The following is a 13,062-nucleotide window of genomic DNA, read 5'->3' as shown; positions in this document are numbered from 1 at the left end:
CCAAACACTGAGAAGTCATCCATAAATACCTCAATGAATCTTTCTACCATGTCAGAAAAGATGGCCAACATGCATCTTTGGAATGTTGCTGGAGCATTGCAAAGTCCAAAAGGCATTCTCCTGTATGCAAATGTGCCAAAGGGGCAAGTAAAGGTTGTTTTCTCTTGATCCTCAGGAGCGATTGCAATTTGATTGTAACATGAGTATCCATCCAGAAAACAATAATGTGAGTAACCTGCCAATCTCTCAAGCATTTGATCTATGAAAGGCATAAGAAAGTAATCTTTTCTAGTGCTAGAATTCAACTTCCTGTAATCGGTGCAAACACGCCAACTGGCCGTGGGCTTTGTGGGCACAAGCTCATTGTTTTCATTCCTCATTACTGTGATTCCCACCTTCTTAGGTACCACTTGAATAGCACTCACCCATTTGCTATCAGAAATGGGATATATGATCCCCACATCTAACAATTTCAACACCTCATTCCTAACAACCTCCTTCATGTGTGGATTGAGTCTTCTTTGTGGCTCACGGGTTGACTTTGCTCCTTCCTCCAAAAGAATTCTATGCATGCACATGGTAGGGCTTATTCCCTTGATATCTGCAATAGACCAACCAAAAACCAATTTGAACTCTTTTAACACCCTAATTAGTTTATCTTCTTCATTTGGGGTGAGGTCAGAAGCTATGATAACTGGAAGAGTTTCAAATTCAGCTAGATATGCATATTTTAGATGTGGTGGAAGTGGTTTAAGTTCAAGTTTTGGTGCCTTAACAGTGGAAGGAGTTAGATGTGACATTGATGATTCTAGAGGCTCTAAAAGAGGTGAAACATTCAAAGGATACAATGCTAATGCTTCCAAGGCAGCTACTTCTTCCATGAGTGCATCTTCTTCATCAAACTCATCTTGAGATTGACTCAAAACAGTTTGTAATGGGTCATTCGATTGTGCCTGCAAGAACTTAGAGAATACAAGTGAATCAAGCACATCAATGGTATAACAATCAAGAGATGACGAAGGATGAGAAAGAGATTCAAACACTTTGAATTGAACTGTCTCTCCTAACATTGTCATAGTGAGGAGTCCATTTTGCACATCAATGATGGTTTTGGCCGTGGCCATGAAAGGTCTCCCAAGTAATATAGGCAACTCACGATCATGTATAGGAGCTTCTTCCATGTCCAACACTACAAAATCTGCAGGCAAGATTAGTTTATCAACTTGAACTAGAATATCTTCTACTATACCTCTTGGATATTTCACGGATCTGTCTGCAAGTTGTAATGAAATGGTGGTGGCTTTCAACTCTCCCAAACCTAGTTGAAGGTACACTGAATAAGGCATTAAGTTGATGCTAGCACCCAAATCAAGCATTGCCTTCTCTACTTTCTTGTCCCCTATGGTGATGTTGATAGAGAAACTTCCTGGATCCTTGAGCTTTGGTGGAAGTTTTCTTTGCAAAACTGCACTCACATTCTCAGACACCACAACCTTCTCATGTGGTCCATACTTCCTTTTGTAGCTGTTTAACTCCTTGAAGAACTTCCCATATGCCGGCATGTTCCTAATGACATCAAGCAAAGGTAAGTTAACATTCACTTTGCTTAGTATATCAAAAATCTCCTTAAATGACTTATCCTGCTTGCTCTTGGCAAGTCTTCCAGGGAATGGTATTGGTGGAGTGTAAGGTTTCTCGGCCTTGTGAAGATTTGGTGCTTCAAAGGAGGAAGTAGCATGGCTTGGTTCCTCATTTGGTTTCTCATTATCTCCTTGAGTAACACCTGCATTCACATGATCATATTCATTAGTAACTTCATTGCCAACTCTATTATCAATAACCTTACCACTTCTAAGTGTAGCGATTGCTTTGGCTTGCTCTTGGTTCCTTTGGAGTATCACGGGTTGGCTTGGAAACTTCCCAACCTCTCTTTGGTTCAAGGCATCTGCAATCTGCCCCAATTGTGTCTCCATTTTGGTTAGGGCTGCCGAATGTTGTTGGAGAGTGCTATTTGTGGAATGTTGGAATTGCAAGGTGTTTTGGGCTAACAACTTAACCGTATCCTCAAGGGTAGTGGCAGGTTTTGGTTGGAAACTTTGGAATTGATTGTTGTTCTTCCATGAAAGGTTGGGATGATCTCTCCAACTCGGGTTATATGTATTGGAATACATATCATTCCTTGGTCTTTGATTGTAAGAATTCATTAGGTTCACTTGCTCTTGAACATACTCGGGGTAAGCCTCCCTAGATGGACATTGATGAGTAGGGTGGTTTGGTAAGTTGCAAATGGCACACACTTCATTTGCTTTTGGCACCATGTTGAGCACGGATTCAAGCTTCCTTTCTAGGTTAGCTACATGCAACAAAAGCTCATGATTAGAACTTGTTTCATAGACTCCAACTTTCTTACCCCTTAAATCTTTGTGTTGAGCATTAAACCCCAACATCTCATAAATGTTATATGACTCTTGAGCATTCTTTTTCTTCAATGCTCCACCTGCTGCATTATCAACAGTTGATTGACAAGTTTGGGTTAGTCCATCATAGAAAATTTGCATTTGTAAGTGAAAAGGTAACCCATGGTGTGGACATTGTATCAAGAGGCCTTTAAAACGCTCCCAACACTCATTGAAAGGTTCTCCATCATCTTGTTTGAAGTTGAAGATTTGTCCCCTTAATGTGGCTGTCTTTTGAGTGGAAAAGAACTTCTCCAAGAACTTCTTAGCCACGGCATCCCATGTAGTGAGGGAACCTGGTGTTAGAGTCATCAACCAACTCTTGGCCTTATCTTTCAAGGTGTAAGGAAATACTCTCAACCGCAAATTTGCTTCACTTACTCCCTGCAAAGGTAAACCACTCACAACATTGTAAAACTCTTTAATATGAGCTAAAGGGTCTTCATTAGGTAAGCCATAAAATGAAGGAAACATATGGAAATGTGAAGATTTGAGATCATAGTTTCTAGCTTCTGTGGGCAGCAAGATGCATGAAGGTGAATTTGGTATGATTGGTTGAGCAAAATCCTCCAAAGCTCGAAGTTCATCTTCGTTGCCCGCCATCTCTTCTTCTCTTTCCCAATTAAATTGCTCAGATTCTTTACTTGTTGAACTAGGTGAATTCCCTTCCTCTTCCTCACGGCTAAAGGATGAACTTGATGGCACAAAGTTGTCCAAAGTGTGGCCCTTCAACCGTTCAATTCTTTGGCCTAACTCAACAAGTCTATTTGACATATACTACCTGAAATAAAATAACACAAGTGTGAATGAAAATCTACTAGCAAACAACAATGAAATAAACAAAAATAAACTTAAAAACGTTTGAAAGGACTCAAAGGACTCAAAACAGATTCACAAGACTCAAAACAAGCTAAAAACTCTCAAAACTGCCTAAAAACACAAACTGGGCAGTTTTGACACTAAACTCAACTTTGGACGAAAATTAGGTTTGGGCTTGACTCAAAATGCTTCAAAACACAAGATAAGACAGATTCTAAGCTTAAGACTTAACAAAATATGGGAGGAATGTATTTGGACGAAATTTAATTAAATGGACATATTGTAAAGAAAACAGATTGTAAAGCAAATTGATGTAAACCAATGGATAATGGAATGGCTAAGGGATTCCTCTCTACTCACGAAATATATGCAACTTAAACCAACTTCCAGTTACCAATTCGACAAGTTATGAACCTTGACACTAATCAAAATAGCAAACAAGCAAACAAGCAATTACAAGGGACTGAAATCAGTCCCCGGCAACGGCGCCATTTTTGTTGATGTATATTTCCTTCCTAATGCTAGAATATATTTAGTATAATGGCACAAGCAAGGGTGTCGAATCCACAGGGACTAATAGGACCTATGTAATTACTTGTTCTGCAAGAACTCTATGAAATGAATCAAACTAATCAAATGAAGCATATTTGTTGTTGTTACTTGAAAGCATAAAGAAATGAAGTAAACACAAGTAAATGAATCAATAACTAACACAATGAGATGGTTCCAAAGGAAATGAAACTAGGGATTCGGTTTCACCATTGCTCAACTAAGTCCATGTTTGTTAAGCTAGTTTGTACTCATTCATCTACCTATTTCTTGAGTTTGTTTCACTTGGACATGATCAACCATATGATGTGTGGATTTGATCAAATGTCTATAATCATGAACCTAATTGTGATGTACAACTTTGGTTCATAATCAAGAGTATGTAATGCATAAGAAACTTTCATAAAACCAAAGGGAATAACTCGGCAGGATGTTTGCTAAACATTCCCTTCATTCATTCACATATCTACCAAGATTATGCATGATGTGTGTTTTAATCTTGGCTACACAACTTTGTGATTAATTCAAATGGTGATCAAACATTAAAATCAACTCACAACGTCACAAATAAATCAGAGAATGAAACAAGAAATAGATGGACAAACTAAGCATTCTAACTTAATTACATGGCAAACTTTGCAAGGTTACATCGAATCCCTAGAGGAGGATTAGTTACACTTCATGTTTACAAAGATTTGACATAAAAATAAATAACATGAGTGAACATGGAATTAAGAAGAATAAACCCTTGAAGCAAAACTGATTTTGAAGTCCTTGAGGAGTGGCCTTCGGAGTTGGTTCTCCAAGTATGATGCAACTGAATTAGATCCGCTTGGTATGTTTTCTGCAAAGGGGAGAACAAATGGGCAGAGAATGGACAGAGAATAGGGTGAAATGGAGCGGCTATGGGTGAATAAAAATGGAATGAATGCCGAACAGTTTCTGTGAATGGTAGAAAATGTGGACAGTTTCTGTGAAAGGGAGAGGATGTGGATAGTTTTTGTGAAAGGGAGAGGATGTGGACAGTTTCTGTGAAAGGGAGAGGATGTGGACAGTTTCTGTGAAAGGGAGAGGGATAGAGTGTCGAATGCAATGGAATGGAGAATGTCGACTACTCCAATGGAGAAGGAGAATGAGTGAGGATAATAGACAGAAGTGGAGCAAGAATGTGTGTAATAGAATAATTCCGAGAGAGAAATGAGTGAGTCTCCCTTAGTGAATTTCTGAATGTGGCTAATGATGGAAAACAATCAGAATGCATGTGAAAGCTGACATGATCCATGTGAAAGGAATACTGAAAAGGGTGTGAATGTGCACGGTATGGGCATGAGGGATCTGGAATCGCATGAAATGGTTGGATGAGTGGATTTCTGGCGTGATACCTGCAAAGCATGGACATGATCTGCAGGTATGTGATTTATTTTATCCAAGATACATGTGGAATGTCTGCAAGCATGAAGTGGGGAACCTGACATTGGTTATAATAATCTGGAAATGGTATGGAAATGCACGGGATGGACATGAAGGAGTAGGAAATGCAAAGGTGATCTGTTTAGGTGTTGGGAATGCATGTGAGTGCTCGGCAAGGTGTTTGAACATGCATGTGAATGCATGTTTTGGTGTTGAAACCACATAATCTGACTTCAATGCTTGTTTTGTTTAGAATCACTCAATATAGCCGAATTGCACCACTAAACACTTCCACATCATTTCCTGAAATTCCAACATTCAAACGTCTCCTAGGTTCTTCATTTGGACTTCAATTTAAATCCCTAGAATCCTCTCCATGTTTGGAATAATGCTCAGCTACCAAAAGGAATGGTTTTTACTTCCCTTTGATCCAAATACACACTTGACTGCACACTAACACCAAATAATGTAAAATGCAACTAGTTCAATCTAAAAACATCACAAAGACGCCAAATAAGGAATATATAAATGCGTGCAAAATGAGACTTATCAAATACCCCCAAACCTGGTTTTTGCTAGTCCTCGAGCAAACTTAAAACTAAAACACACAAAACACAAACATCTAACTAAACCACTTTCGCTGGCCAAACGATTGCACTGAGCATGTGCAACAAGCCTTTGAACCTCTAGGTGTCCCTAGTTGGAGGAGTTGTGTCTCCTGAGGGCTTACAGTGATGACACCCACAAACATTTACAAAAATCTGCAAACAACTTGGTTAAAACATGCTTTAAACAAACTAATAAGAACCAATGAAGATTTTGTCATTCATTCAACTCAAAAGATTTCCACTTCAAAGAATCGTATCAATTGTAACGTATAAAGATATTTCTCCCTGAGGTGAACGTTGGAAGGTTTAGGTTATGTTTTGTTTCTTTGTTTTGCTCGAGGACTAGCAAAAGCTAAGTGTGGGGGAATTTGATAGAAGCATATTTATGCGCCTTAGTTAGCTAGTTCTTATGCATTTATGTTGTGTTTTCTTACTTAATTTAGTGTTTAAAGTCATTTTCGTGTGTTTATAGGTTCATATGGCTAAGGATGCAAAAGGATGCCTTTCGGAGCCTTTTGGAGCAAATTAGAGATTGGAATGGATTGCATATGCTTAAAGCCAAGTAGATGGACGAAATTGAAGACCAAAGGAATGAAAATGAAGAACAAAGAGCTCACATTCATCACCAACACAACCATACATCCACACATTCTTTCTCCATCATTGCCGTGCAAAACACCATCATTGCAGCCACATGCACATTCCACTTCATCATTTCAGATTTCCACCATCAACAAAGAACCATTCATTAATCATTTACACTTTAATCATTCAACCACATTCACACATCACCCATTCACCTTTGTGCCATGCTTCTACCTTTGTTCAAGCCCTTCCACATAACCTGCCTTCATTCATTCAGAAAATGCATTCCTTGCCGTGGCTTACATGCACTTCCCACTACCTTTCATTTCAGCCAAATCACATGCATTCCCACATGCATTTCCACCCACATACACCCATAATCATTCAACACATGCATCCATAATCATCTCTCAAAACCGTGCATTTCATGTTCATTCCAACCTTTATTCCACATGCACTCCCTTTAAATAATCAACCCACATGCACCATTCAAACATAAACCCATTCACCACCAGAAAACAACCATGCCGTGGGTTCCCATTCCAGATTTCCAGCATTCCCTTTTATTTTCTGTCAAAACACATGCATTCCCACCCTTTAATCACATGCATTTCTGCCACATGCATCTCCCATCACCATTTCAGCTTTCCACCTAATTCCTAGTCATCATGTTCCCCCCATTTCACCTATAAATAAGCATGCATTGCAGCCACAAAACACACACTCTTCCATTTCAGAAAACCATCTCTCATACACATTCATTCACGCCAGAAATTCCTCCCCTCTCTCTAGCACTACCATACTTCACCATTCTTCATATTTTCTGCCCAAAAACACTCCTTACCTTCCCCTACATCCATCCCTACCCTAAACACATCCTTCTACATCATCCATAACCCCCAAAACTCACCAAAACCCCTTGTGCCGCAGCAACTAGAGGAGAAGAGGCCTAAACGTTCATACAATTCAAGATTGAGTTGTTGGAATTTTTAGGTGTACTTCAATTCTTGTTTTCAATGTTTACTTTGTTATTACTCTCTAAGTTTGTTGTAATCATGAGTGGCTAAACCCCTAATTAGTTAGGGGAAAGTTTGAAGCCATGGATATGTTTGAAATATGAATTGATTTCTTCCAATTGTGATTTGTTAATTTGTGATTGCAATTCAATTATCATGTTTATTAAAGACTTGTTTTTGTATGTTGATTAGGAATGCATACTTAGTCTTCATGCATAAACTCGATGCTAGTTTATAAATGAGTTTCACCTAATCGTCACAAGTTTATAAACATGAGTAGTGAAGGTTGCTAGTCACAACCGCGTTAATTGAATTCTTGGCAAAAATATCATGCATTCATAGTTACAATTGCCTCGTCAACACTTATAATTTTCATAGAGCATAATGATCTCTCATTGTATCTCTTCTATGCATTCATGTTGAGAACCATTGGAGAATGATTTGAATTGTCGCATGCATCATCCAATTCAATAACTTAAGGAAAATTTGAGAGTTAATTAGTGCATCACGGTTAACTTGGGGTGTTGAGCATCATAGTTAATGAAAAACAATTGGAGAATCGATTCATATATAAATGTGTCATGTTTGGAGAATGGACCTCTAACTAATCCATCCATCATCTTGTTTCTCAAATCCGTTTATACAATCTGCCTAGTTTATTAACTTGTTTTATTTAATTTAATTTCGTCAAAACCTTAATCCCCCTTTACTTTAGTGTCCAACTTAGTTAGAAAGTGTCTTAGTTTGTGTTTTTAAGTGTTTTGATTCAATTTGTTACACAAATTCGTCCAAATTCACCAAAGTGTCCAAAACTGCCCAGAAAGTGTTTTTAAGGCAGTTTTGAGTGTTTTGGGTGATGTTTGAGTCTTTTGGTTTGTTTTAGTGTTTTAAAGCTTAGTTTTGCATTCTTTGAGTCTAGTAAGTGTTTTATATTGTGTTCTTACGTTTTTGAGTCAATTTCACATTGATTAGCATCCCTAGTTAATCCCCGGTCTAGAACGATCCCTATTTGCTCATTTACTACAATTGTCATCCATAGGGTTTAATTTGTGTGTTTAACTATTTTCGCATCAAATTTTGGCGCCGTTGCCGGGGATTAGAAAATTTGCTAATCCCTTGGATTGTTTTATTTTTGTTTGTTTTTATTCCAGATTCTTAATCTTGTTTTGTTTCTTGTTTTAGGTACTAGTTTATGACTCGGAGTTCTCGTTCGATTCGTGAACATATCCTGGAGTGATTGGGTTCTTCGTCCGGCTGCAAGACGTAAAAGAAAGCGCTACTTGGGAGGCAACCCAATGCACTGAATAAAACAAAGCATGTTGAAAAAAAAAAAAAAAAAAAAAAAAAGATACTAAACATGGAGAAAGATGGAGCATTCACAAAGGATGTTTGCGTGAAGCCCCACTACGAGGCGTCGAAGCGGAAGGCATCGGAGCGGAAGGCATCGGAGTGGAAGGCATCGAAGCGGAAGGCATCGGAGCGGAAGGCATCGGAGTGGGAGGCATCGGAGCTAGAGCATTCCAGGCCTCAATACTTGGCCAAGCGCTCGATGATCCAGGAAAAAGGTGCCTCTGGAGGAAAGACGAAAACCTTCGACGGTCACTTTGAATCCGACCTTCAGACTCTTGTAGCTCATCCAGCTTCCTCTTCATCCCCGACGAATAGTTATTTGCAAGCACATGCAAACTTCTATTCTCGTACTTAAGCTGCTGGATCTCTTGCTTAAGTCTTTCCACCTCTGCCATCAATGATTCCACCTGACGGGACCGAGCAAGCAGGCGTTGACCCATGTTGGACACAGAACTCGCACACTGAACACTAAGTGCGAGGGACTCTTGAACGGCCAACTCATCGGACCGTCCTGACAGCAGCCTACTATCTTTTGGAGTGAGGAGGTTCTTAGCTACTATTGTAGCTGTTGTGGCGTCCTGCATCACGGAGTCTTCACCTGTAAGAAGACCGTTAGAAGATAAAAAAGAAGGGCGCCATACGTTACCTTGACGCGACGCGCCCGTATCACTGCTAAGGCTCAATTCCAAGCTAAGGTTCGATGAGTTTGCCATTTTTCAAAAGTGTTCAAAGAGAAGGGGTGGAATTAAATTTCAAAGGGCCGGAGTCGATTTTCAAGAATGGGAAATCTTCAGAGTGTTTGTTGTGGTGATCGATAGCTCAATAAAAAAGCCAAAGCGACGCGTCCACCGATTCAAAAAGCCAGAATTTCCGGCGTAATTTAGGCAACGCTTTCTCGGCTTTTCAGAAGACGCGTTCAACTTTGTCAAAAGATTTCTTCTTTTCAGACAACACGTGGAGGCCATCACCGCAACTACACATCTTTAGCCGACAAGCGCAAAGTTCGGCGACACTTTCGCTGCTTTTCAGAAAACGCGTGCAGCTTTGTCAAAAGGAGCCGCATCTGCACTACTACGTGTCGTTCAGAAAGCAAAGGGGCGCCTGCTCAGAAATCGAAGAGGCGTCATTCAGAAATCGAAGAGGCGCCACTATTTCAAAAAGCCGGATTTGCGGGATCAAAACGTTTGTCGACAAGGGTAAAAGAACAATACCACCACTAGATATTATCTCTATATATGTCGACCTTCGTCTTTTATGGCAAGGCAAACCTGAAGAAAATGCCCAACTCTCTCTCACCTCTGAGGGCGCACTCCCAGCAAAGCCTCTTGAAATACTCAATTTTTTCTCCCCCAAAGAAGATACCAGAAACCTGGAGTACAAATGAGGCAGAAGGAAACGGTCGGTCGAAGCATGTGGAGACAACCACAACAAATACATGTGCTGCTACATTCGCCGTTTCTTCAAAAGCAAAGGTATCTCATATCATCAAGGTCTAAAGCAAAAGTATCTCATATCATGCTCTTTCCCTGTCCTTTTCTTTGTCCTTGTTCTTACTCGCATGGCAAAGTAAAAGAAGCAATCAGCCGGCACATGGAGTCAGTCTTCCGATCTGGAGCCAACTGCCTGGAATCCATTCCTGATTGCTTACCTAGCGTTGCTCTCGAGTAGTCATCTTCAACGGTTGATACACTTCCAGAGAAGGGACCACTTCTGCAAAGGGGAGCGAGTAAGGCAAGTGAAAATGATACATTGAAGCATGTGGAGACAAACTTAGGCTGAGTTATCCTCCAACCCTTTTCAATACGAATTGGAAAGATTGAACAAAGAAACAGACCAAAGGAGTAAGCTCAGACCTTCGGGGAAGACCAAAAGAATCCTCCAGCCCAGTAGCACAAAGGAAAATCAACAAGTGGAGGAGACCAAAAGAATCATCCAGCCCAGTTCAAGAGTAAGCCTGTGGAATCACAAAGATCAAAGCCTCAATGCAATCACCAAGGAGAAGAGGGAATTTACACTCCATAACCAGATTTGCGTCCCTAAACTCTTCTCTTTGTTAATTACATTCTGCCATGTTTAGTATGTTTAAGTGCTTTTTGTGTGTTTACTTATGTTTTGTGTGAATCTATGCTTAAAACATTGAGGACAATGTTTGATTTAAGTGCGGGGGGGGGGGGGGGGGGGGGGGGGGTAACTAAGTATATTTGATGCAAATTCGTGGGATTTTATCACCCATAACATTCAAATGTTGTTCCTTGCTGTTTTAAGGTGTTTTTAAGTTGTTTTAGAGTGTTTTAGTATGTTTTGTTTTTATAACTCCAAAAATCACATAAAAATTTGAAAAACATGTTTTAAAAAGCCTAAAAAGAGTGTTTTGAGTCGTTTTTGTGTGTTTGTGTCTTAGGGTACCTTCCAACACAATGATAAGGATTTGGTTTGTAATTGCATGACGGTTAAAAAGAGTTATAAACATAGAGAAAAGTTTGATTTACTCTTGGTATATGCTTGGTTATGGTTATAATGTATGACTTCACATGCAATCATAAAAGAAAAATTCGTTTTTGTAACATGCTTGAAGGAAGGAACTCAAACAAACGCTACATCCCTGTGAGACTCGAGCCATTACTTTCTTTGGAGAGTTATTTTCTGTGATTCTTTGTTTTCTAAAGCTGTTGCATGATCTCATTATTCCTTGCTTGGTTGCTACTTAGAATGCAATTGTATCATGATAGAACTAAATGCTAGAACTTATATCCGTTTCATTCAAAGCATGACATTGAATTGCATAATATATATCAAGATGAAGTTGTTGCCACCATAGTGATAGGAGCATATTTAGGCGACTTACTTAGCTTGTTTTCGTGCATTTATATTGTTAATTCATAGTTGTTTTTGGCGTTTAAGCCATTTTCGTGTGTTTTTAGGTTCATGTGGCTAAGGAAGCAAAAAGATGCATTTTGGAGCATTTTGGAGCAAAATTGGACTTGGAAGGGATAACTTATACTTGGAGCAAAAGGAATGGACGAAATTGAAGAGTTGATGTCACAAGGATTCCTACTTGAAGTAGCCACACACCTTCCACATTTCAGCCACATGCACTTGTTCCTCCATCATTGCACCAACAACAACCAAACATGCACTCCCTTTAATCACATGCATAAATCAGCCACATGCATCTCCCATCACCATATCAGATTTCCATCATATTCACATGCATTCCATCCTTTAAAACATTGCACATGCACTCCCTTTAATTAATTAAGCCACATGCACTCCCATCCATTTCATCATTGCAGCCAACACATGCTTTCACATGCATTTTCAGATTGTCCCCTTGCACATGCAGCCACATATTCATTGCACATGCAATTCCAACCCACATGCATCCTTTAATCATTCAAACATGCAGCCACATTCCCTCCTAGCTGTCATGTTCCCCCCATTTCACCTATAAATAAGCACCCATTGCATTCATTCTCATTCAATTCGTCCATATTCAGAAAATCATCCAAAACACCACCAGAAATCATCCGTGAGTTTCCCTACTAATCCAAACACCACTCCAACCACTCCCCATCCCTCCAAAACACTTCACACTATCCCAAAACTCACCTCAGACCTTGTGATACAACAACGAGGAAGAGAAGAGTGCCTAAACGTTCATACAATTCAAGTTTGAGTTGTTGGAATGTTTAGGTGTTTCTTTGATTTCAATGTTTGAATTCAATTCTCTTTGTTTTGTACGTATGAGGAATGGAAGAGAAGAGTGCCTAAACGTTCATACAATTCAAGTTTGAGTTGTTGGAATGTTTAGGTGTTTCTTTGATTTCAAAGTTATGAGGAACTAAACCCCCCTTGGCTAGGGGGGGATTCGAAATAAATGTTTATGCTTGCATTTTGATTTGATTACTTCTAATTGCGTTTCATAAGTTGTGGATTCAATTTGTTTAACTATTTGATTGATAACTTATTTATGTATGTTTATTGAGAGTGCACACTTAATTTTCATGCATGAATTTGACGCTAGAATATAAGTGAGTTTCACCTAATAGTTACAAACTTATATTCACAAGTAGTGGAGGTTGCTTATAAACAATCGCGTTAAACGAATTCTTGGCATAAGTTTCATGCAATCATAGTAACGAATGCCCCGTCAACACTTATAATTTTCATAGAGCGTAATGATTCTTGCTTGTATCTCTATTATGCAATCATGTAGGGGACTTGTGGGGAATGTTTTGGGTTGTCGTATGCAATCATCCAATTCAATAA

At 39.3% G+C, this 13,062-nt stretch overlaps 1 protein-coding gene and 1 non-coding gene across 2 annotated transcripts; one reads left to right on the top strand and one right to left on the bottom strand.

Moving 5' to 3' along the window:
• Positions 1-246: 246 nt before the first annotated feature.
• LOC137724082 (uncharacterized) lies at positions 247-1,589 on the bottom strand (the record flags this gene model as incomplete). Its single annotated transcript, XM_068463018.1, has 2 exons — positions 247-259; positions 1,069-1,589. Coding segments are annotated over 2 exons (534 nt in total), but the record flags the coding sequence as incomplete, so codon positions are not given.
• A 985-nt stretch (positions 1,590-2,574) lies between these two features.
• On the top strand, positions 2,575-2,685 carry LOC137724091 (small nucleolar RNA R71). Its single transcript, XR_011067171.1, has one exon. It is a non-coding gene; the product is annotated as a small nucleolar RNA R71 (small nucleolar RNA).
• Positions 2,686-13,062: the final 10,377 nt, after the last annotated feature.

This window comes from Pyrus communis, unplaced genomic scaffold (genome assembly GCF_963583255.1).
Source record: "Pyrus communis unplaced genomic scaffold, drPyrComm1.1 SCAFFOLD_19, whole genome shotgun sequence".
NCBI lineage: Eukaryota > Viridiplantae > Streptophyta > Magnoliopsida > Rosales > Rosaceae > Pyrus > Pyrus communis.
The sequence above is the reverse complement of the archived record's forward strand: the minus strand, read 5'-3'. Positions and strand labels throughout refer to the sequence as shown.